At 34.4% G+C, this 26771-nt stretch overlaps 3 protein-coding genes and 2 pseudogenes across 3 annotated transcripts; 4 read left to right on the top strand and 1 right to left on the bottom strand.

Moving 5' to 3' along the window:
- The first annotated feature begins 2651 nt into the window (after positions 1-2651).
- On the top strand, positions 2652-6162 carry LOC120180626 (SNF2 domain-containing protein CLASSY 3-like). Its single transcript, XM_039185925.1, has 3 exons — positions 2652-3515; positions 3707-3871; positions 4225-6162. Exons 1-3 carry the CDS (start codon positions 2652-2654, stop codon positions 6157-6159), a joined length of 2964 nt encoding a protein of 987 aa, XP_039041856.1. The 3' UTR covers positions 6160-6162.
- A 2990-nt stretch (positions 6163-9152) lies between these two features.
- On the top strand, positions 9153-11790 carry LOC120180627 (annotated as a pseudogene).
- A 2397-nt stretch (positions 11791-14187) lies between these two features.
- Positions 14188-17321, top strand: LOC120180605 (annotated as a pseudogene).
- Positions 17322-18359: 1038 nt separating this feature from the next.
- LOC120180503 lies at positions 18360-20962 on the top strand. The gene is made up of 8 exons (XM_039185816.1): positions 18360-18695; positions 18789-18881; positions 19036-19114; positions 19253-19331; positions 19589-19628; positions 19724-19858; positions 20330-20467; positions 20643-20962. The coding sequence occupies exons 1-8, from the start codon at positions 18472-18474 to the stop codon at positions 20908-20910; spliced, it is 1056 nt and encodes a 351-aa protein (XP_039041747.1). The 5' UTR covers positions 18360-18471; the 3' UTR covers positions 20911-20962.
- A 2755-nt stretch (positions 20963-23717) lies between these two features.
- On the bottom strand, positions 23718-24503 carry LOC120180628. Its single transcript, XM_039185926.1, has one exon. The coding sequence runs from the start codon at positions 24501-24503 to the stop codon at positions 23718-23720; it is 786 nt and encodes a 261-aa protein (XP_039041857.1).
- Positions 24504-26771: the final 2268 nt, after the last annotated feature.

The following is a 26771-nucleotide window of genomic DNA, read 5'->3' on the forward strand; positions in this document are numbered from 1 at the left end:
CTAAATTACATATCCAATCAAGCCAACTCACAGGCTAAGCGCACAAAACTCTTTTGGAAAACGTTTGCTTATCAGTGAAATGGGTGCCATAAAATGAAGTTTTCAATCCGAAACTAGTCCATACATATACGTTTAACAGTGGGATTTGATGCGACTAATCCGTGTTGCAACAGTCCCCATTGCATGCTGGTGGCATATTTATAATGGCAATGGAGTACCAAATATTAAGGTTCCCTCTGGATAGTGCTAATTTATATTGAAAGCTAGTCTAGGCTATGATGGTAGCTAGTTGTAGGAATTTTACTTAAACAGCACTAATAGCTTTTGATTTTTTTTCCTTTTCTTGGTGGATAATTATCAAAGCATGCATACTTGTTTTTCATAGTCTAACTTTTATGATTGAACCATCTTAGTGATAAGTGACAAGATGAAATGTTGTTTTTTTAGAAATTTGAGTTTGAATTCATTATTTCCGACTAAGTTTTGCGTTCATTATTAATTAGTTAAAAAATATCTGAATAGATAAAATTTTATAATCCCCTCATACTAATAAAGAAAAGTTTCATGATTGTCGAACCTAATGGCCTAACCAGCCAAACCATAATAAGACAAAACATGGGTTTTCTCACAACCAAGCATAGAACATATATTAGTCCTATTAACACCCATGTTAGCTAAGGCCACTGCGAACACGGGTTCCTCTTTATTGCCGCAAGTTCAGCAAAAGCAAGTTAATCATTGTGATTTTACTGTTTAGGCTTCATAACGATCAAATACGATGTTGGGCCTTTTTTATGATCAATAAGGCAGATGATGGGCTATGGGAAGCTTATTCTACAACTACTAAAACAATCTCCTTCCACTGACCCAACATTGGGCCTCCTTTTTTGTGATCAAAACCTTACATACGAACATACAGACAGATGATATGAGATTTAGTTTATACTTGATTTGATTGAAGGCATGTCTGATCTGCTTCTCGCTATTGTCTTATTATTTGTACTTCTCGTCTAACGCTTTTCCTTGTAGGTTATTGTAAGCCTCCTTTAATAATGTGACTAATTTCATTAACTAGTTATTAGACTTAGTAATTATGGTTGAACAATGGACATACTCTAAATGATGGAATCCCTCATCAAATATATTCTTCGTATTCCTATATGAACCCGGTGCATTTGATATCAAAATCTTGGTGTCCAAACCATAATGGATGAAGGAGGCAGCTGCATCATTGTGCCGGCAGAAATCTGGATGCTTTAAGCTTGGAAACAAGAAACAAGAAACCATGCCCTCACCTTTTCACTTTGGTTCTTCACAGTAAAAATAATAGTCATCGAGCCATAACAGTTCCAAGTTATTATTGTATTTCTTCAGATATATACACTTAAATGTATGTATAGATTGGTCTGTAATATCGGAATTAGTAACTAATGGGATTAGAGATGAGTTGAGTTGGGTCGAGTTTTCGATCAATTCAACCTAACCCTAAAATTATATATAATACACCCGATTTGATATATACCATTCACCGATCCAAATCTGACCATTTGTTTTAGATAAAACACAAACTAGACTCGACTCAAAATAATATATTATACAAAATATTGTTTTTATTCAACAAGAATATAAACTTAATTAAAATAATATATATATGAATATTATTGTAATTATCTCTATATATCTAAAGTAAAATTATTTTTTTCGGATCAAGTTAAATATTTTTATTCTAAACTCAAATCTTATCCGACCCAAATATAATCTTTAAAAAAAATCTGATTCGACCTAAACATAATCTTTAAAAAAATTTGATCCGACCTAAACATAATATTTTAAAAAAAGTCTGATCCGGGTCAATGAGAACCTGAATTATATTTAAAACATATCTGAATCAATAATATCAGATTAGATCAAAACTCATAAGATACTAATCCTATACCCGTCCCTAAATGGGATGATCTTGGTGCATAAGATACGAATCCTATGCCCGTCCCTAAATGGGATGATCTTGGTGAGCATTAATACTTCAACTAGGTCCTGCAGTTGTAGTAAATGAAGTGAAAGAGAGATACATCAATGGGAAAAGGTGCCAAACAAACTATCCCCTTATTGGCCACTTCACCAAAGTCTACAGAACTTGCAAAACCAAAGCAGTCGTGTCAGATACTTTGGAAATCTTCATATCTTCCTGAGTTATGTCTTATTTTTTAATTGAAAAGATGTTATGTCTTCTTTGGAAGGATTTGGAAATTGACTTTTTTTTTCAACCAATTCTAGCAAATTTTTATTCTCTCAAATGCAACTTTTATAAGTTGAATATTTGTAGATAAATTGATAATTATCAAAAACAAAACTAGTAGACTATCTGTTGAAAAGCAGTGGGACGAAATCGCGAACACTCTTAGGTTTGAGGTTGTCTTGGATTTTTACCATTTACTTTTGTTTCTGATTTGTCCGCTGAACTACTGTTGTCGGCCATTGCCACTCCAGGCGTACTTTCCTCTAATCATCTCATTACTTTTGACAATTACTTTATTAATTAATCTTATCACAATAATATTGTATTTCCCAAGTCTCCTTACTGTTGTTGCTCATGCATTTCTTCCTCAAACTTCAAAGCTTTTCCTTTTTCTCTTTTCTTCAATCCACGCACAATGTCGAGTAAGTCGATTCCGGTTGCTTCCAGAACAAGAAGTAAACGGCGGAAAGCGACGTCCTGCTGTGTTGATAGCAAGCGGAGGAAGACACTGGCGGCGGATGATGGAAGGGCCAAAACGAAAATGTCTACGCCGGATCCTTCCTTCAATGGTGACGTGTCTTTGAGTTCTCAAAAGGAAACCGCTCAAGTTCGAATCTTGATAGAAGAATCTGACGATGAGTTGGGAGACCAAGATGGAAGCAACCCTCAACCGGGTGTTATTTGGCTGAGTAGTGATGATGATAATGATGATGAAGAATACAGTGAGGATGATGATTCAATGGCAGTTTCGGATGACGATCTCTCCAATACAAGTGGAGAGGATAGTTCTGATCCAGACGATTTGGATTATTATGAGGAGCAGGAAGAGGAGGATCCTCGGTCCTCTTCTAGTTCGGAAGATGACGCCGAAACTTCTTTTTCAGAGACGTCAAGTCGTTTCATTGTGAAAAGAAAAGCTGTAGAGACCGAGTTCGTCGGGGAACTCTCTAAGGAGTGTAAAATGAAATTAAGTGGCTCCATTGGCTTGGATGGTTCCATCACTATGTCTGAGAGAGAAAAGTTTGACCTTCTTAGCTTTCTCGCCGAATCTATTGTGGAAAAACAGGATTTAGACTTGGATTCTAACACATCCCAAGAGAATCTCATTCTAAAAGAAGAAAACGAAGAAAACATTTTGCCTCTCAAGTTTACTTTTGGAGTTGAGGAAGAAATCATTCCCGAGAAAACCGAGTTCGAGAAAGAAATAGATTACTTGTGGTCTGAGATGCATCTTTCTATGGTGTCCGAGTTCGGTTCGACATCAACTCTGCCATCTATGGTATGTTGAATGCTTCATGAATAATAATGAGGACGACCATGTATTTGATTATTGCATTTTGCTTTAGCAAAATCAGAGTTTGTTTGCCCTTTACACCACTAGTTTCAAAGTCATTTAACTCTACTTGTGTCTGCATGCTGCATTTTGGATTTAAACTGAACTAGTACTTTTCATATTGAATTGATGAACAGGTGGAAAATGAAGTTGCTAATGTTTCAGAGTCTGAACATGACAGAACAACCCTATCTCGATGTCGTCAAGGGGATCATAATCTCGTGTTAGACGAAGAAGTTGGAATGAAATGCAAATTCTGCTCTTTCCTGCTGCTGGATATCAAAGATATGTCACCACCTTTTGTAAGTTGTTTGTCGTGCCTCCATGTTTCATGCTTAATAATCTAAAATGGAACATTCATTTTCATAATTGCGGTTTGTTTTATTTTATCTTGGCTGGGTATAAAGTGGCATGATGGTTGAAGAAGTGCTCTGTTGAAAGCATTGATGGATAAGCTTTCTTGCATTTTGAATTTCTAGGAATGCTGGGGATTTTAGCCCATAAAATTTGGGGCATTTTATTCTAAACAGTTCCAGTGAGAGTTATGCTATGAGCCTAGCTAAATTGCTCAATAGGCTAATCACTAGGAGCCTAATGTATATACACATATTTACATAACACTCGATTGTTCATAACTTGGTTTTGCTTGATTCAGATGGCAGATCCTTGTGGAAAATATGAAAGACAATTCTGTGGCAATATGGACTCTTCTATATTTGATGGCCTTCAATGTGAAGACTCTAACCTTGATATACCCGGCATTGATCACTCTGCTAATATCGAGGGCACGGTGTGGGGAATCATTCCTGATTTGAAACGTAAACTCTACCCCCATCAGCATGAAGGTTTTGAATTTATTTGGAATAACATAGCAGGTGGGATTTATCGTGACAAGTCGAAAAACTCATCCAAAGGTGGTGGTGGATGCATTATATCTCATGCTCCCGGGACAGGGAAAACGCTTCTAATGATAGTCTTTCTTCAGACGTACTTAAATGAATATCCAAGTTGCAGGCCAGTGATTGTTGCTCCTCGCAGCATGCTACTCACATGGGAAGCAGAATTTAGAAAGTGGAAGGTTGACATTCCCTTTCACAATCTCAACACTGAGAAATTTTCTGGCAAGGAAAAACTGTATGGTATTGGTCTTTATGAAAAATTCAAGCACCGTGTTCCTTACCAAGATAGACCTCTTGCCCGACGTATGGTGAAGTTGCTGTCTTGGAAATCCGATGGAGGCATTCTGGGAATCAGTTACAACCTTTTTGTGCAACTTGCTGGAAAAGACATCGATGAGAAGCAAAAATGTACAACGGTAGATAAGCATGTGAGTAAAATCCTTCTTGAGCTTCCCGGTCTCTTTGTTCTTGATGAAGGGCACACACCTAGAAATGATGATACACTTATGTGGAAGGCTTTATCGAGAATCAAAACTGAACGTCGTATCATTCTCTCTGGAACTCCTTTCCAAAATAATTTTGATGAGCTATTCAACACTCTTCGCCTAGTGAGACCGAAATTTGCTGAAGGAATCCAGTATAGGCATCGAGTAGAAGCTAATAAGAAGTGCAGTGATGAAGGAAGCGAAGCAAAAAGGAAATGGGACCTTTTGACTGATTCCATTGGCAAAGATGATATATATGAAGCTGAAAAATTGAGTGAGCTTAAAGCTGTGATTAAGCCTTTTGTGCATGTGCATAAGGGTACAATTCTACAAACTACCCTTCCTGGTTTGAGGCATTCTGTGGTTGTTTTACGGCCCTCTAATCTGCAGATTAGAATCCTTGAGCGTGTTAAAGAAACAAGAAATCCATTTTTGCGAGAGTATTATGTGTCCTTGATCTCCACCCACCCTTCTTTGTTGCTACAGTTATCCAATAAGAAAGATATTACAGAAATCGTTGGCTCCATTGTTAGTATGAATGAGTTAGAAATGATAAGACTGAAGCCTGATAAAGGAATTAAAACAAAATTCCTTATGGAACTTCTTAAGCTTAGTGGAGCTCTGGATGAAAAGGTCTTAGTTTTCAGTCAATACCTTGAACCATTAAACCTAATAGTGGAGCAGCTTAAATTTTTTTTCAAATGGAAGGAAATGGATGAGATATTGTACATGGACGGGCAATGTGAAATAAAGCAGCGCCAAAGGATAATCAATGTTTTCAATGATCCAAAGAGCAAAGCAAGGGTATTGCTTGCATCAACAAGGGCTTGCTCGGAAGGTATAAATCTTGTTGGTGGTTCTAGAGTGGTTTTGCTCGACGTGACATGGAACCCGTCTGTTGAAAGACAAGCTATATGCCGTGCATACAGGCTTGGACAGAAAAGAGTTGTATACACTTACCACCTTATCTCATCTGGGACAATAGAGGGGTTGAAATGTTATCGACAAGCCGAGAAGGATCGGTTATCAGAATTACTGTTCTATTCTTCTCACAAAGGGGATGTTCAGCACAATAATGGCTGCAATGTCCCAGAGGATAGGATTTTGGAAGTGATGGCGCAGCAAGAGAAATTCACTTCAATGATTGAAAGGATAATAAACGAGCCCAAAGATTCTGACTTGATCGTAACTTATGGTGGTCTGTAACAGGTATGCATCCCTGACTCCCTGTTGAAAATAGAATTTTTCATTATAGAAAGGACTCGAGAGATGCCAACTTTAGAAGCTGATGGCGTTTGCTTTTTGCTCATCCAATCTGCTGGGATTTTGATTCCTTATTGTTATGTTGCTGTTTGCTTTCAGGGTGTTAATGGCGGAGCTTGTGCAGCAGCTGTGTTATTAAGGGATGGTGGAGACTGTAGGGTAGTTCTCAGTAGGAAAGGCAGTGAATGATATCACTAAAAAGTAGTAGACATTTCTTGTGGAAGGGGCAACATGGATGATACTAATGTGGTGGTAGTCAACCATGAATTTTTTGTGTGAAAAAATGCTAGTTTATGCCAAAATCTGTAGGAATTATGTACACCATTTTGAAGTGCCATCTGATACCAGTATAGTAATTTTATGCAATTTAGAGTACGGGTTTACTAGTGCCAAGTGCAAGTTTTATACCTGTAGGTGTGAGAAAGGATTATCTTGTTCTGGTGTGAAAATTTCACACTATTTACATCTGCATAATTCTGCTGTGAGAAAGGATTCCCTTGTTCTCTAGTGAAAATTCAGGTTCAATTGTTTGTTAGGTCCTATTAGTTTGAAATTAGGTAACTTAAGCCTTAACTCTCTAATTTTTTTGGTTCACATTACTTTTAGGTCCCTCTTAATTGTGAAATTAGACGAATTACGTTATTACCAAGTTTTTTTTTCAGTTTGAATACTTATTAAATCCCTACAAATTTCAAAATTAAACAAACCTTTCTAGGTAAAAATCGAATCAATAAGTATTGGAGCGATTATCTCTTATAATATATCTTATTAGAAAAAAATGATATACAAAATTTATTCTATGGCAATGTGTTATAAGGACAAATAGATTTGGTCCGACAAGAGTGAAGACTTGCTAGATTTTAAACAGTAGGAAAGAATCTCATAAGAGATGATTTCTCTAATACAAGGTTGATTTTATAAAAAAAAAAGAAATGTATTCCAAAAACAAAAATAGACTGAGTTTGCAAGAACGAAAATTTGTTTGGTAAACAAATTTATTTTTTCAAATCGTTTTTATAATTTTGAAACATTTTAATACAAATTTCTTGAATATTTTTAAAATTTATTCTTATTTTTTTATTAATTTCAATAAATTGGAATTAGTTGACTACTTATTTAACAGATTTAATTACTTTATAAATATTTCTAAATCTTGTATTCTCGTGATTTTAAGAATCAAATAAGTCTCAATTAAAAAAAGTCAAGTCTTTATTTTTTTTTTTAAAAGTCAAATTCATTTATCACATCATTAATCTGCATTTATAATTACTACAATTTAATACCAACTGAAATTCAATGTTAAAGATGAAAAACCAAATGTTAAAGATGGTATCAGCAGTGTAATATTACAAACCAAGAGGAACAGGGATACGCAACGTTGGGGCAGCAAGGCCATCACGCAACTGAGAAGTTAAAACACCCATGGCATTGACATTGCCACCACGTTTTGCATTATACCGGTTCTTCTCATGAAGTTCCAATAATGTATCTTTCCCTTAATGACTCATATCTACGGTGAATTCAGAAATATTTTTGAAGGATGACATATATATTATTAATGGATATTTTTTGTATGAATAGATATAAATAAAATTTCAGAGTGAATATCAATAGTAAAATGAACTATTAATATAAAGAAATTCAGATTTTAAGATAGATAGAACCGAGGCACCCACCCAAGGATAAGTGATCCATCGAAATCCCTTTTATACGGAATTTCTTTTTTGATTTCTCTTTATTCTCATGTTTTCCTTGCGACTTCGCAGCTCGTTGTTGGCTAGGCATTGTAAGGACGGCACCATGACCACCATCACCCGAACGGACGGTGATGATAACTTTATCAAAATACTTGTGAGGTTCTTTCAGTAATGTCGTGGAGTTTGTCGAAGGCGCTCCTCGGTTTTCGTGAGTGACTTTATCGTACAGAATCTCCGGTTACGAGAATTGCTGGAGTGACCAAAGATGCACACCTTGTGCTTGCAGAAATGGGGAGGAGAGGACCAAAGAAGAATTTGTCGATAGTAAGGCGTTGGGTTAGATAAGAGGAAGGCAGCGAAACCAGAGTCGCCATTATCTCAAAGATGGATAATTTGCGTCAGATACTTTTGGTGAAAATAAATAAAACAAAAATAGTTTTTAGATGATTTTGGTATTTTCTTAAAATTAATATTTAAATGCGAAGTGACAATTCAACAACCACTCTAAGTAGAAAATTATGGGAGACACTAAAAAGTGGGAATGCATATGACAGATAATTTTAAAGGTAATTTTAAAATACTACTTTTACCTTTAAAATTAGGGATGTATAATTATTGTGGGACGAGTTTAGATTAAACATCACACACTTAATTTATTATTATTATTAGGGGTGTTTGATTTAAGAATTGTGCGAGGAGTAGGAGAAATAAGTTCTCCTGAGCAGTTGTAAGAGGAATCACACGCGAGGAGAGGATTGTATGGCGACCTACAATTTCTCGGATTGCTTGGCGACTTACAAGGTCGCCCGGAGTACTTGACGACCTATGATTGGGGACGTGTATGTGCCATGCAACACGTTCATTCACGTTCATTCTCTATGTGTGTTTGTTTGGAAGCTGGCCAAGTAGTAGATCTCCCGGATGGCATGACGACCTATGACCAACACTGTGAATTTTACCCCATTTGAACAATTAATCTGGGGAGTGCATTATCTCGTGAAATAAAAAATTCGAGAACATTATCTAGTAAATTTTACCATGAAGTCTCTGTGCAGTTTTCTTCGTAATATAAAACTAACACAGAAACGTAGTTGTTGTAAACAACTAATTTTATCAAACTGAAAATAAAAACACATCTATAAATAAAAGACGAAATCTTTATTATCCAACGACGTCTGATCCTTCTTAATACAAAAGGTATAATCTTTGCGTTTGTTCATCATCATATCGCCAGAAGCAATGGATGATGATAATCCAAGGTTCACAATTCCGATCACCTCCGTCCCTAGAGAGATGGAGGCAATGGAGGTGGAAGCTTGAAGGGAGAAAATTCAAGTTGCAACCAATGTAGAAGAAGATGGAAGTGGATGACTATCCCATTGAGCAAGTTAGGCTAACGGTTCCTGTTGGTACTGCTCAATCCCACATTGTATTGTAAATACTATTGGAAATTTGTATTTATGGTTTGGATTTCCCATTTCCTTGTTGAGTGAAAGAGAACAAGGGGAACTCTCGCACACCGCCGCTACCGTCGGCTCGGCTCGGCTCGTGGTCGTAGTAATACGTGTCTTCAACACTTCTGCGCGGATACTATTTTTTTAGAGAAAATTCTTGAGGAATTTCTCTTTGAAAGAAATAAATGAGGAGACCGTGTTAACCTCGGGGGACGGTCCGCCTACTGCAACGATTATACATATCGGGACAAATTCGTTTTTAAGACAGTGGTTATACCACGATACGGTTTATCGATCTGTTCTCGGCCTTGACGTTTCGCACATGGGTTCTCAGCCTACTATCTCGTTGCGTTCTATCCTTCGTGAATGAATTCTTTGCTTATCGTCAAAATTAGCTCTCGGTCTCGTCAATATCGGCCCAGATCGTTGTTCTCCCTTTAGGGAAGCTAATGGCCGCAACTCTGCCAAAAACTGAAGTCCCAGTCCCATTGACGCCATGGTCTTTCTCATTGAATCCGGGGCCATTCACCAAGAAAGAACATGTGCTGATAACCATATTTGCCAACCGTGGAGCTGGGGGTGTTTATGCAGTAAATATCATCACCATTGTCAAGGCCTTCTATCACAGATCATTGCACCCAGTTGCAGCCATGTTGCTAGCACAAACTACGCAGTTGCTTGGATATGGTTGGGCTGTCTGTTCAGAAAAGTCCTGGTTGACTCACCTTACATGTGGTGGCCAATCACCTTGGTCCAAGTTTCTTTGTTCGGTACATTACACGAGAAGGAAAAGAGACCAAAAGGTGAACATACAAGGCTACAATTCTTCATCATGGTTTTCATATCAAACTTTGCTTACTACATTGTACCAGGCTACTTTTTTCAATCAATATCGGCTTTCTCCTTTGTTTGTTTGATCTGGAAGAATTCTATCCCTATCCAGCAGATAGGATCTGGCCTAAACGGCTTTGGCATTGGCTCATTCGGTCTCGACTGGGCCACTGTTGCAGTCTTCTTGGGAAGTCCTCTTGCCACACCCTTTTTTGCCATATGTAACATAATGTTCGGCTTCTTCTTGTTTCTCTATGTTCTTATCCCCATTGCTAACTGGTTGAACCTATATGAAGCTAGGAGATTCCCCTTGATTTCTTCTCATACTTTCAACGCTGATGGCCAGACTTACAACATTCTAGAATTCTGAATAAGAAAACGTTCGATATCAATCTTACCGAATACAACAATTATAGCAAACTCTATCTGAGTGTCGCATTTGTTTTTCTATATGGATTAAGCTTTGCAACCCATTCGGCCACCATTTCCCATGTCTTCCTATTCGAGGGAAAAACAATCTGGGAATTGTGGAGAAAGACTACATATGCATCCAAGGATAAAATTTCTGATATACACACGAGGCTGATGAAGAAGAACTATGAAGCAGTCCCCCAATGGTGGTTTATTGTTATATTGGTTACAGTTATGAGGCTTTCCATCTTAGCCTGTGAAGGTTTCGGCAAACAGCTGCAGCTCCCATGGTGTGAAGTTCTGCTAGCCTGCGTAATTGCACTGTGTTTCACCTTGCCTGTCGGGATCATTCAAGCCACGACGAACATGGCTGTGGGGTTAAATGTGATTACCGAATTGGTCATCGGGTATTTGTATCCTGGCAAGCCTATGGCAAATGTTTCTTTCAAGACCTATGGCTATATCAGTATGGTACAAGCTCTGATGTTGCTTTCAGACTTCAAATTAGGCCATTATATGAAGATCCCTCCCAAATCGATGTTCGTCGTGCAGCTTGTTGGAACCATAGTTGATTCGACTTGCTACTTTGGAACATCATGGTGGCTTCTATCCAGTATCGAATACATATGTAACCCTGCTTTGTTGCCCGAGGGAAGTCCATGGACATGCCCCGGTGATGATGTATTTTACAATGCTTCAATCATTTGGGGTGTCGTAGGCACGCTCCGTATGTTCACTAAATACGGGAACTACAAAGAGATGACCTGGTTTTTCCTCATAGGCCTGCTCTCCCCGATTCCGGTATGGTGGCTATCGCGCAAATTCCCAGAGAAGAAATGGATCAAACTAATACACATGCCGATGATTCTGGGAGCAACAATGAGCATGCTACCGGCTAAAGCCGTGCACCACATTTGTTGGGGAACTGTTGGACTTTTCTTCAACCGGTATGTTTACAGTAGGTACAACCGTACAAGCGATGGTGGGCAAAGCATACATATGTCTTATCGGCTGCTTTGGATGCCTGTGTCGCTTTCATGGCTGTAGTCCTTTACTTCACCCTTCAATCCTACGATATCACTGGTCCGCAATGGTGGGGTCTCAAAGCCAGCGATCATTGCGAGTTGGCGCGTTGTCCCACGTTTTCCGGAGTCGTGTCTGAAGGTTGCCCTGCTGTTTGAAACTCCTTTGCGTTTATAGGCTTTTATTTTCTACATATTTGTAATAGCAATGACACTGCTCATTAGGTTAGTGTTTAGAACATGCACAACAGTCATTAGGGTTTCTTTTTAATATTCAACCTCATAGTGAAAGATGTTAAGATAATTGCTGTTTGAAATCAAAAGTTTTAAGTGCCACGTCTATTATAAAATATCCAAGGTCATAATACTTAACATTTAATGACATAAATATTTTAATCACTTCAGTAATTTAATTTATTATCAAAATAATACATTAACATAAATATTAATATATAGTTTTTTTATAAAATTAAATTGATTGAAAAGATTAATTTTAATTTTTTAATTTAAAATTGAATGTTAGTTATTTATTAATGATGTTTTTAGTTTAGGATAAGTCCTTTTAATTTTAAAACTTAACCATTTTTATATTGGTATTTTTTTCATATTAATATTAAATTTATTTATTTTTCTACATTAGTATTCAATATTTTATCTATATTAAACTTTAACTTATCTATATTTTTTGTGAAATTAGTTTTCGACACCACTTGCATTGTATGTCTTTACTTGTTTAATTATTTATATAATTGAAATATTTTTTAACTAAATATTAATTATCTATAAATCTTAGTAGTTTAAATTGTTTAAATTTATAAATAATAATATTTTTATCTTAAAAAAATATTATTTTATATGTTATGATACTTTAATTTATATATTTAAATAATTAATATTTTTCTCAGTTTATTGATAACATATATATCCTACAAACGTAACTTTTCAACTTTGGGTTTTCTAAGATGAACAAAATTCATTTTTACCACTAGCCATTCGATGGGTTCCCAAAATATTTATTTAAATATAAGATAATAATAAAAAAATAATTAAATTTGAAATAAATATTATTTATCATTCAATATTTACCAAATTTTACCTATTTAATTTTTTAATTTTAATAGAATAATGTCTAAATGCTCGATATTATATGAATATTATTGAAATTCAAAGTTAAATTCATAGGGTATCAATATTGCATGAATATTATTAATATTACAACTTATAAAACTCATAACAAGACTAGAAAAAATACATCAAAACATCTAAAATACGTGTTTTGAAGCCCTACATGATTCTTAAGGCTTATTGAATTATTAAGGCATCATTTGATATCATTAACATCTTTAATATCAATACACCACTTAAATTATTAAAGGATATTGCTAGCTCGATCAATCAATCGAAAACAAACTAAATTCTTGGCACAATTTATTTAAAGTGGTAAACTTTATCAATCTAAATTCACATCTATTGCCTTTGTTTTTTGTCACTAATATTTTCTCAATTCATTAACTTAAACGTAACCTTTCATGAATATATAAACCCCTCTCTTTCTTTTACAATGGCTAATATAAAACCACTCTAGTTTATCTAAGTTAAACTAGAAACACTCTTTTTTACATGGTTTGATCTGTGTAAACAAGGAACACTTCTCTAATGGGTGTTTACAAATTAAATCTCACAAAAATGAGTAAGATATTCAATGAAATTTTATATTCTATGTACAAAAGAAAAATAGAATAATAAATAACAAAATCTTTTTTCTTTTGATTTTTAAACTTGAATATGTATAGTAACATACTTTAAGTCTCATTGAGTTATGTATATAGTGTGGAATGAATTTTTAGTCCTTTATGATTGTTAAGCATGATTCATAGTCTTGGGAATGTAAAATAGGCGTTACCTACAAAGATATAAAACGTTAGAAACTTGAGTTTTTATTTCTTTAAATTTAAAAATTGAAATACTAAAAAATAATTTAAATAACACATAAATTAAAATATAATAAAAGAAAATTATTCTGTGACCAATTAAAATGATATTTTATCTTCTTTAAATTATAATTCATTTCAAATTTATAAAAAAAACCTATAGTTCAATATTTTCTCTTTAAAAATTATTTTTTTAACTTACTATTATTTCTAGAAATATTGGAAATCAAACATGTTTTGGTGATGGAGAAAAATCTAGTTGAATAATATTAATTTTTTTTTTGATTTTATTTAAATATTATTTGAATGAAAATATGTAAGAGTTTAATGCTAATACATATATTTATATATTAAATGTTAATTTCAATTGATATAAAAAATAATATTAATTAAATTAAAATGATAAATATGATTTAATATAAATATAAAGTCTATTTTAATAATACTACGACTTTATTTAATAAAATTGTTTATTTGATTACTATTACTTTTGTTATTATAGTATGAAAATTAGTACTATAATAAATATAACCCTTATAATATTTGTTAATACGATAATTCGTTGGTTTAAAACTCCTATATGGAGATACTTTTATTCATTTACAATCAATAGTTCCCACTTCCCACTCCCACAACAAGCAATATCGAAAAAACCCAAAACAAAGCATTCCAAACAATTCCGATCTTTGGTCAGAGATTGCGACAATGAGCGACGGAGAAGACGCCACTCGACGCTGTAGTGCGATTGCTGAGTATAGGAAGAAACTCCTTCAACAAAAAGAGTACGAATCCAGGGTTCGAGCAGGTTTCCTCCCTTCTCATCTCATTATCTCCATGATCTAATCCAATTTCGGACCGATTTTCTCGATCTGCGTTTTTTTTATTTTGAATTATCGTTTCGCGGTTTCGCACTTTAGAAAACTTTAGAATTTGGGGTTTTTCTTTGCCGTTATGGTTCTCTGTCGGTTCTATCAGCTGCTTGTCTTGGTTAATGCGATTGACTGATATTCTGCTTTAAACTTTCATTGCTGCAATAGTTTAACAAAGAAAATTTGTAGCTATTAGTTCACAAACCAAATCTTTATCTCTCTGAACAATCTTATGCTTATGTTAGATGGTTTTTTCCACATGTAGTTAGTGTTATACTCATGAATGTTCTGGTAGGGAGAGTCTGAGAGCTGCTAAGAAGGAATTCAACAAAACAGAAGATGATTTGAAGTCTCTTCAGAGTGTTGGTCAGATCATTGGGGAAGTTCTTAGGCCTCTTGATAATGAACGCTGGAAGTCTGCATCTATACTTCTTTTCCCACCGCTATTGTTGATGTTTGCTAATTTTAGTTTAATTAGCTAAACATCTTCTGAACTTGCCTTACAGACTTTTAAACTCTGTTTCTGTATTGATTCGTTTTTTTTTTGTGAGAATTGATCAATGATAATAACTATAAACTTGGATGTTGTATGACTTTTCATTTATTGTTAAAGCAAGCAGTGGTCCTCGCTATGTTGTTGGTTGCCGCAATAAAGTTGATAAGGAGAAACTGACTTCTGGAACTAGAGTGGTTCTTGACATGACAACACTTACAATCATGAGGGCTCTTCCTCGTGAAGTAAGTAATTAGAATCTGAATTAGTTCGTAAACGAGTATTCTTTGGCAATGTCTGATACCATATTGCATCTTTGGATTACAGGTTGATCCAGTTGTTTACAGCATGTTGCATGAAGATCCTGGTAATGTTAGCTACTCAGCTGTTGGTGGTTTGTCTGATCAAATACGAGAGCTGAGGGAATCTATTGAGCTCCCTCTCATGAATCCTGAACTTTTCCTTAGAGTTGGGATTAAGCCTCCAAAGGTGATTATTGCTTCATGTTTCCCTCCTCTCCCAATTCTGGAGTTATAAAGGATGTGCTTGTGTGTATGGTGATGGGTGAAGCATGATGTTGTGATTTTGAACTGATTTTGGTTGAGAATCTCTTAAATATATTTTGTCTTCATTGCAGGGTGTCCTACTTTATGGGGCTCCTGGTACTGGCAAGACATTGTTAGCCAGAGCAATAGCAAGTAATATTGATGCCAACTTCTTGAAGGTCTGTTTCTTCTGTACCATATCTCTTTTTTTTTTTTTTTTTTGATAGAAAGGCCTCATTAAAATCCTCCTTCAATCCCTCCATGTTATGAGAGTAACATGAAGGAACAACGAAGGAGGAAAGGAGAGCCAAGAAAACTTTTATTCACAAGAACCAGATTACAAGATTGAACAAACTCCTACACTTCCAACGGAAGAACATAAAACTTAACACAAAACATCCAACAAAACAGGGATGAACAATTCCTGTACCATATCTCTTACCTTTGTGATTTTTTTTATCTGGCGTGTTAACCCATAATTTAATGAATGCATGTCTTCCTTTTCATCTGAATTCAGGTTGTTTCAAGTGCAATAATTGACAAATACATAGGAGAGAGTGCAAGACTGATACGAGAAATGTTTGGATAAGCATGTGATCACCAAGTGAGAGCCTGGAGTTAATGAATGTTTCTTCTTTTCTTTTATATCCCTTAATATCACTCTTTATGTTTGTTTCTTTTTATTCAGCCTTGCATCATTTTTATGGATGAGATTGATGCTATTGGCGGACGCCGTTTCAGTGAGGGAACAAGTGCTGACCGAGAAACAGAGAACCCTGATGGAGTTACTTAATCAGCTTGATGGATTTGATCAGCTTGGGAAGGTACATCATTTTGTTCATTAATGAAGTTCAAGGTTTTTTAATTAAAAGCAAATATTCTTGAACTTTCAGCTTCATCTCTATACTGCATAGTTAAGTTGTTTATACTTTTTATTATTTTCTCACGAAGTGGATGAAGAGTGGATTATTCTGGTAGCTTGTTTACCGCTAATGAACTTCTAGGTGCCTTCAATTACAGCTTTATCCTTTCAAGGTTTTTATTTATTGCATTTCCCCTGGAACTCAAATTTCTCTCAGTGCAATTCTTAATTATTGCCCCTAGTATGCAGGTTTGCTTTAACATTCTCCAAAGTGTGGGGAAATAATTAAAAACTTAAATTGTTTCATGTAGGTTAAAATGATCATGGCTACAAACAGACCTGACTTCTTGACCCTGCACTTCTTCGTCCCGGGCGGTTAGACAGAAAGATAGAGATTCAATTGCCAAATGAGCAATCAAGAATGGAAATCCTCAAGATTCACGCTGCAGGCATAGCCAAGCATGGTGAAATTGACTATGAGGCTGTTGTTAAACTTGCTGAGGTAAGTCAAAGGTGGCTTGTTTTTGTTTGGTGCTTATAATCCCCATCTGGCTAAATATAATCTTTCGCACCATTGCTTTAGGGCTTTAATGGTGCTGATCTGCGAAATGTTTGCACGGAAGCTGGAATGTCGGCAATTCGTGCAGAACGTGATTATGTCATCCACGAAGATTTCATGAAGGTAGAACCTTGAGTCTGGGAAGATTTGTTTCATTTATTTGACATAGCATTATAATTGGGAAAAAGAAAAGGAAGTTTGGATAATAACCGATGATGTTCTTAGTTCTTACCTCTCTCTCTTTGTGATGAAATTGCAGGCAGCTTGAAAATTGAATGAAGCGAAGTAACTGGAATCAAGTGCACACTACAGTGCCGAATTTGGAAAAGAATAGAGCCTTTTTTCTGTTCTTCCTGAAGCTTTCAAAACAAAAGAATTGCACGCTATGCTGATGAGACAATTCTATTAAGGGAACCTTTACAAGTTATGACAAATTGAATTATGGAACAAATTTAGTTCAGGTTGCTAATTCATTTCGTTTTGTTAAAGGTTGTTGTATTTGTATTTCGTTTCAAACTTTCAACCACCATTGATGGGTCTTAATTTCAATTTTATTATATTTGTCAATTGGAGCTCTGATCTTCAACTTTGATAGCTGGTGTTAGTTTCTTTCCATTAATAGCATTCCAGCTAACAAAACTGTGGGGCAGATTCCACTAAACTCAAATCTTGGTTTTAATCTTGTAAATGACGATTTGGTTCAACTCTATCACAAGTTTTTGTATTACATAATTCCTTTACCATAAAAGGAACAGTTTAGTTTTTCTACGATTGAAAAGTTATCAATTTAGTTGGGTTATAAAGAGAAGAAGAGCATTTTGTATGGGAAAAAAACCATATAATAATATTTATCGTCGTTAATAAAAATAATATTTTAATCGTAACATTAGCTAGTCAGGTTTCTATATAAATATAGATAGTTAAATTCTGTATTAGTATTTATATTATGCATAAATTTTGAATTTAGTCCTTATATTTTAATTTGATATTTTTTATACTTTTAGATTTTAAAATTTCAGTCTTGATCTAGACAAAAAATTTAGAATCTATTAAATTAAATTTTGCTATTAGTCTTTATATTATTTTGTAATAATAGATTTAATTTTTATTCTATAATTTGATAATTTTAAGTCATATTATTTAATTATATTATTTCAGAATCATTTGAATCTTAATTGAAATTTTAAATTTTGAATAGTATAGGGACCAACATTTACCACATTAGAGTATATGAACTAAATCTAGAATTTATACATAGTATAAATACTAACCATAACATTAGAAGATGGATGTTGTTGTCCTTTTTTGGTTCTCATTCAACAGCCCTAGGCCGAGCCAGTTATAAATTATCTTCAAGGTGTTGAGCCCACTAATGGCGACTAACCCAATAAATCGGCGGTGTTGTGGAGCAAATATTATTTCACAGTTGTGACCGGGTAATCTCAAGTCTGTTGTCTGACTCTCAAGTTCTAGCTAAGCCGGTTTAGCCAGTACTCGAGTGATTGAATCTTTACTTTTAAACCAACATTTAAGGAAATACTAGCAGTGTCATTAAGATTGCAGAAGCTGTGTATTCTCGAGATGGAGATATGTCAATTATCAGGGCGTTTTTTCTCAGCCGTTCCCCTTCAATTTAACGTCGGTTTAAGAAAATCATCTAGAGCCCCGAAATTTTTAGTTTGTTCGAATAGGGTTAACTGTTACCAAACGGGAAAGACAGACCAAGATTCTCGGAATCGGATGTTTATTCTTGGCATGGGTTTTGTCGGACAATTCTTCACTCAGGAGCTCCTGAATGAAGGCTGGTGAGATTGCCTAAATATCCATTTCTTATAGTTTATTAAATTTACAAAGAACTTTACCATCAATTGTTCATTTCTATGCCTTTTTTATCGCAGGGTTGTCTCTGGGACTTGCACAAGCATGAAAAAGAGAAACGAACTCGAACAAAGAGGATTCAATGTTATCCTTTTTGATGCAAATCAGCCAGAGTAAGTTTTTAGTTTTTTAGTTTTTTTTTACCGCCAAACTTGTAATTGAATAGCTTATGTGAACAAATAATGTTCTTGGCAATTAGATTGGCCTGCTTTTGTCATAATCTTTTTGTAATGATTTTTGCCTTGATTCGTGTTTTATGTTCTATAGGATGAGTACCATGAATTCATTGAAATCCTGTACACATCTTCTTGTCTCAATTCCTCCTGTTATGGGTATTGGTGATCCGGTATGCTGAGAATGTTACCCCTTCTTTCAGGTTTCAGTTCCCAATATATCGATCAGCTTTGGGTTGTTATGCCCCCTTCCCCCCCCTTTTTTTTGTGGTTTATAATTTGGCATATATTTTCCTTGGTTGATTTTACAGATTCTTCAACATGGAGAACTTCTAAGAAGTACACTGATGGATGTCAATCTTCAGTGGCTCTGTTATCTGTCCTCAACTAGTATGCCTTTCATCATTTATATCGTTTTACTGAATATAGCATGCATAAATGCTGGAATACTAGAAAGATAGTTTATCTGCATTAGATCTATGACGGCTTAATGTTCTTCTTTGAAACTTGGAAGAAAATCTAGACAGTACTGTATCGTGTTCATACATTATTCGGCGATTTGTCAAAAGAGTGGATTCTGGTATCACAACATTTTTATGTTTACTAAAACTTATATCTGATATGGAAATCCACTGTTATCTTAACAGGTGTCTATGGAGATTGCGGTGGTGCATGTGTGGATGAGGGGTAAGACCAATGCTATGCCTATATTAATATAGACTAGTGTTTTAGAAATTACTCCCCATCAGGAGTCACTAATTTCTTGCATTACATCATGGCAGTTATCCTGTAAGCCCTACAAATGAAATGGCTAAATTGAGGTTAGCTGCAGAGCAAGGATGGTTGAAGGTAGCCCATGATGCTGGGATCAAGGCACATGTATTCCGACTTGGAGGTATCTATGGACCTGGTAGAAGGTTGTGATTGATAATTTTCATAATCAGTTGTTTGATGATTAGAATCACTAGTTTGTAAGGATTTCACATGTTAGATTCTAGTTTCTCTTATGAAGATATTAGGTAAATTTTGGCCTTTGTGTTTCATTTATGACTAGCTATAGAAATTAACTCCACCTTTGTATGTTAATGCTATGGCTCTCTGCAGATTCATTCTATGTTGTTTTGATTAAATTTTTTTGGAAGTATCCATGCTGGCATCCATATCTAACATATATTAGGAAATGTTTTATAGGGATCTGACCATCCAAAAACTTGGAAAAAAATCAAGCATACCTGTTCAGACACATACTCATGTTTAATCATCAATGCATTTATTTGAACTTTAAATCTCAAAATTGTTCATTTAATCATATTGTTATGCTATGGAAGTTCAGCACGAACTTTTGGGAGGCTTACAAGTGAGTGAATTATCAGCTTCTTTCCTTGCAGTGCTGTTGACACGATAATTAAGCGGGAACCTTTATCAGAATCCCAGAAACGGAGAGTGTCCAAACAATTCACATCCAGAGTGCATGTTGCAGACATCTGTCAAGCTCTTAAGGCCAGCATTCACAAAAAACCCGCCAGGTATGCTTGATTATCGCTGGAATTAGGTTTGCTGATGCATTTTTAACTGAATAAATATCAATTGAAGTTCATTTAATCAACTGTAATCAAATTCATGATTCTCGAAACCTTTAATTAATTTTCATGTATCTCGTCCATGGCATCTCAAACCAGTGATATGTTGAACATTTTTCAGGAGAATTTACAATATTGTAGATGATGATCCAGCATCTCGGAAAGAGGTATTTGCTTATGCATTGGACTTGGTTGAGAAAAAGTGGCATTCTCTAACCAAGGAAACCACTCATGAGAGAGCTGAATCATTTGGTCAGAAAGCAAGTTTAAGAGGTGAGAAACGTGTTTCTAATGCGCATATGAAGAATGAACTAGCAGTGCAGCTTCTTTATCCCAGTTATAAATCCGGATTACAGAGCATAGTTGACCAAATGGAGAACCCGTTTTAGCTGTACACACCGTTTGGTTTGGAAGAACTTAATGCCTGCATTTTCACTGATGTTGATGCTTGGCTAGTTTTAAGGACCCTAACGGCCTTTATTGACTCGTTGAGCATTGATTGTGCATTTCTCTCTCTATGTGCTCTTCATGCTTTCTCATGAATTGATTTAACCAAGTCCCCCTTCTTGCACACGTTTAGTAGATTAAATCCATAAAGAGAATGAATAGAATGATTATAAACAAATTCAATAAAAGGTATGCATTCTTTCTAAGATTTTGAAATTTTAAATACAATGGATAAGCAAAGTATGCTAAAAATATTATACTGCGATTGAGCAGCTACCGAAGACGATAAGTCATTCATTCTCGATCAACTCGAGACCAAGACATTGCAAGAGAAAGGGGTTATTGTGCTAACTGAAGAAATCATGTTAATACTGGAAAGGAGAATTGAAAGGCAAAGGACAGTGGAATTCTTTTATCTTATTTTCTCTATCAAATCAACGCTTCATTGAGTTGATTGTCAATGGCCAAAGTTGTTGGTTTGTTTCAGATCAGATGATATCTACTAAGAACTAGCTTGCTTGCTTGCTTTCTAGAAATCAAGAAAATAACTTCAATCCATAGGACTTTGAACTCTGAAAATATCAATGCTTAATCAACTAAATCGAAACTTAGCCGCAATAGGACAGTTGCTTGTCCTCCTCCATAAGTCTGCGACAACAGCATGAAAAGTTGTATAATAAAACAACATCAAACACTTTTCAGAAGTGGGTGTTTTTATGGTTCTCAATCTCAAAAGTACTCTACTTGATCTCAAAGAGCACCTGGGCGGCTGGCCCAGAGCTTCATGCAAGTTTTATTTCTTTATTATTATTTTTTATTATTAATCCGGGGTAGGTGCAAGTTTTATTGTAGGTTCTCTTTTTCTAGCTCTATGGTAAACATTACTATCACATATGCTTTTATTGTTGTTCAGCTTAAAAGGTAATTTGTTTTCCTATCTCAATCACTGAATCCATAGAATGCCAATACAAGTTATTACAGCAAAATCTGACCAAAAATAATACATAAAATAGAAACCCTCTTCTTGATTGTCACCAACTAAACGTAATCTAGTGGTCTCTTCCCTACTCTCAGTTTCCAAGAAATAAAGTTAAATCACTTGCAAACTTTACAATAGTTTAAAGATGAAGTGATTTTTATTCAGAAACAAAGAAAATAATGATATCATATGACAGCTTGTGAGCATTAGAATATAAATGTAAATATCAATTCTGTGTGGGATATTATTGTTCCCTTATAAAGACAAATATTGATTTTAATGGTTTAATGGTTATGGTCCCCCAAGATTTCACACCCAACATTGATTTTAAGAAATTGCATGTTGTAAATAAATAAAAGTTTACGCATCTGCCATTTGTACGGGACAATATCTTCTTGCAAGCATCAAATAAATGACGAATTTAATGGTTTATGCACAGCAGTTGACAAGCAGAAACACCAAAACGGGAAACGATAATGTGGGTCATGCTGATGGTTAACGATTATAAACAATGAAAAACCCTCCTTTTTTGTTACAGACTGACTTCATTACTGACAAGTTAATCCTATGATGACAGGAAGTCGAATTTAAATATATATCTGATACGAATATAATACAAAATAGGAATACCCCGCAGGCGACAAGGGCATTGAACCCCTGTCCAAACCCATTGTTCCCTTGTAAACCGCCATAGCCTCAGCCTCAACTTCAACCCTCCTTTTTTATCCCAATGGGTCCTTTTTGTCAATACTGAGAACCAAATAAAACCTTGTTCTTGAAAGGTTAGCAAAGCCATGCAAACTGCTGGTTTTTACAACTTTCTTGGTACTGGATTCTAATCATATGTAAATAAGTTTTTCATGGCTTTTCCTTACATGCATCACTTGAAAGAAAAAAGACAATACAAAGAGCAGCCGGTGGGAGCTTATTTGTCTTTGGAATTGCAGCAAAAAAAATATTTTTTCCCACTTTGTTCCAAGGGATTTTAAGTAATGATGAATGAAAAGAAAAACACAGTTATGATGGAGATGAAGTAAAAGTAGATCAAAAGCTTTTGACTTTACTGATAAAATTTCAAGATTTTGGTTTGTAGATTCACGGCATTTTAATTGAATTGTTAATGTGCTTTCATTTTCCATTTTTAACTTGAATAAATACAGATTGTTATATTAAAAAATTTGGCTTTCGAATTACCATAGTGGACAAAAGTAACATAAAAAAATCCACAAAAGAAGTGGTAAGACCTTTGTGTAAAAGGAGATTTAGAGAAACTTAAATTAATGCTTAAAAAGAAAGGAAAACGAACGGAACGATATTCGTACTTTCTTTTGCTTCTGAAATGGAAACGTCAAACATTCCAAATTTCTTACCAAATCCAACTCGAAATTAACAGCCTTTTTGTCCGTCGCTTCTATGTCTGATCTCTCTCGAAGAAAAATAAACCTGAGTTTAAATTTATCAGTCTAAGATAATTAATTATTTATAAAAATAACATGAAATAAACTAAAAATCCAAATCTTAATATATAATTAATCTAATATGAAAAAACGTCTTTTATGTAGGATTGCATTTGATTCATAAGTAATAAATTAAGCTCAAACACATGGACTCGTATAGATTAATAATTATCTCATTAATTTTAATAAGGGAAATATTATCACTGTACATCCCAAATAGTTATTATATCCCAAACCCTAATAATTAGAATTTTTTTTAAGAAGAGATAAATCTCCTAATTCTTCAGTAACTCTACAATAGGCATGCACTTGATCACTTGTCTCCTAGTGTAATGGGGCTGTTTTCAGCAATGAAGCTATCTATAATCAGCTGAAACTCTTCGCTGCTCATTTCGTCCATTGATTTCGTCCGCGGCTCTATACTTGAGGTCACCATCTTTCCGCCGTCGATAACCGTCTTGGATCTCCGAAGCTCCATGGGCATCTGGTTTCGAGATTCCGAAACCATTGATCGAGTTCTTCGGTATTCCTTTTCCTTCAATTCAGCTGAAGACACGGCCGGCTTTGTCGTCGTTGTAAGTTGTTTAACTGGTGAGATAGGAGTGTTTGTCTCTCTAATTGTATCAGTATCAACTGTCGTTTCTAGCTGCTTTTCAGAAGAAAGAGGAGTCGCATTTACTTCAAAGATAATTTGTTTGTCCATCACGGTCTCTTCCGTTGCCGGAGCCACCGTGGATGCGGCGGGTGTTGGTATATTCCGGCGTGAACTGCAGACGTACTCATAGTAGATGTCAGTGCTGGTAGATTGTTTCTGGGTCTGTTTTTGGCTGGATAATATATAAATAACCACGATTATGAAGTTTGCAAGGACGAAAGTAAAGAGAGGTTCGTTAAAAGTAGAGACGAAACGGCCGAGAAAATATCCGACGACCACGAGGGTGCCAGGGATCAAAGTGGAGAACCACGACCATGACAACAAAATCAAAGCCAACAAAAATCCGGTTAAGCGGAGCACGATCTTCAACTTCTTCTCCATGTTGTATCTCCATAAAGCATCTTCTTTCTCAGCCTTGACGTTATGAAATTCAAAGGAAGCCATGTTTGATTAACAAAGACTGAAGAGGGAGGTTAGAGATTGCTTTCAGAGTTTATTGAGTACAGAAAAGGAGAGCTTTTCCTGGGTTTGTAAACTGAATGATTAGAATTGATTCGCAGGGCACATTATATATAGGTGAATTATCAAGTGCCTTTTCCATTAAAAAATATACGGAAATAATAATTGAATTGAATTAATATGGAGCTGACAATGACGGCGTCAACTAATGAAGCATGACCTAAGTAGAGAGTGTCACGCAAGACTGTCGACACCGGTCGCCAAATCAGATTTACGCGGATGATAATGATTGAATTTGGTGATATAGTTTGAGGATCAATTTAAAATTTTAAAAAGTTTAGAGTTTAAATTAAAAAAATTAAAGGATTTAGTTTACAATTTCCCCCAAATATTAGAGTCTATTAAATTTTTTGAAATTCTGATAATTTAAAAAAAATATGGGAGGATTTAGTTAAGAGCATTCAAAAAATTTAAAATTTAATCTGAATTTTTAAAAATTATAAAGGGAGCAAATTAATTTTTTTGAAAATTTTAAGAATCTAAATTATATATATATATATATATTTTTTAAATCTGAGGTAGTCATAGCCTTCACTAATTCTTCTTGTGTTCCGTCGCTGACTGAGAGGTTCTTTGAGTATCACCCCAATAATTTTCCTTTATCGCACGGTGTCGCGAGACGCTGCAACCTATGATCCTTCCTATTATGGAAACTAATAGTGGTCATAGGCTTGTAAATTTATTTTCTTTATTATTATTTTTAAAAAATTTAAACCTTCAATTAATAACGTAATTTCTCATTTTTATATTTTTTCTAAAATTTATTAATTGGTGGATTTTTGTAGGGTTTTATTCATTTTCTTTCCAAGTATAAATATTTTCTATTTTATCTGTCAACACAAAATTTTGTCATATGAAAATATCAAATATAAATAGTTTGTTATTTTATATTTTTTATATCTTTAAAAAATAAACTTATTGAATGGTATCAACGGTAAAAAAATATTATTTTCTTTAGAGAATTCAAGTATTGTGAATAATTATATTTATAAGATGTTTGTGCATTGTCAATAAATTAAAAGAAACTTTAAATAAAGATATTTATCTTTATTAACTTTTAAATTCATTATAAAGTTACAATATTACGAGGAATGACCAACTTGTGTGTTACCGAATACAAATTCAAAGACCAATAGGATTAAAAAAATAACTCAAAGTATAATTTAAAAAAAGTTTAAGATGGACTGTCTTTGTTTTCTTTATGTCTAAGACATAACAGAGCTCTCAATTATAATTATATACAACCTCACAAGATAATGCCAGGAAAGTGGCATACAAATCAGTCTATTATTATAATATGAAGTTTTTAAATTATTTTTTTCATTGTCTGTTGTTTGATATTTCTGATTTGGGTTATTGGATAAGACTTTCATCCATCAACTTGTAGAGAAAAAAATAGGGATTTTACTAAATAATAGATTATTTAGTAATATCACTATTTTACCTCAACAAGTTGATGGATGAAATTATTTAGTAATATCCCTATTTTTTTTTTCTCAACAAGTTGATGGATGAAAGTCTTATCCAATGAATCAATTTCAATGCTGGCATATTTGCAACAAGAACGTCATCCAAGTTGGTACTAAAATAAATATCTTCATCGTGTTTTTGCATGAATGTATATTAGTTAGGGTCCCAACTTTCAATCGGCCAGTGAAAATCATTTATAAGTTTAAAATAAAATTAATGAAATGATTAAAAACGATTAAGAATTTGAATTTTCTCAACTTAACTTAAACTAGTTAGCCGACATTGTTGAATTCTTGACTTGAGTTAGAGACTTAATTTGAAACTTAAGTTGGTTTAAACATTCTTTGGGCTCCTCTAGTTATATCCAAAAATTAAATGAGTTGTCATTTTTAATTATGAATCAAATACATTTATATTTGATAGATTATGATCAGTAATGTTTCTCTAATTATAATGGTTGTTAATCATATTAATTATTGTTAAATTTATTGACGTGGCAACATCAAATTTTCTAGCATTGATCGAACATTGAAAAAATAAATTATTTAAATTTTTAATATATATCGTTTAATTGTTATCATAAATATTTGTTAGGGTGAATTTGTATTTAGTCACTCAACTATTCATGTAGTTCTGTTTTGATTATTCAACTATCTTTTTTAAAATCATACATAACTACTATCTTTTTTAAAATCATACATAACTTTACGTTTTGGTTTTATT

Source organism: Hibiscus syriacus, unplaced genomic scaffold, assembly GCF_006381635.1.
Source record: "Hibiscus syriacus cultivar Baekdansim isolate YM2019G1 unplaced genomic scaffold, ASM638163v2 tig00112498_pilon, whole genome shotgun sequence".
Taxonomy (NCBI): Eukaryota; Viridiplantae; Streptophyta; class Magnoliopsida; order Malvales; family Malvaceae; genus Hibiscus; species Hibiscus syriacus.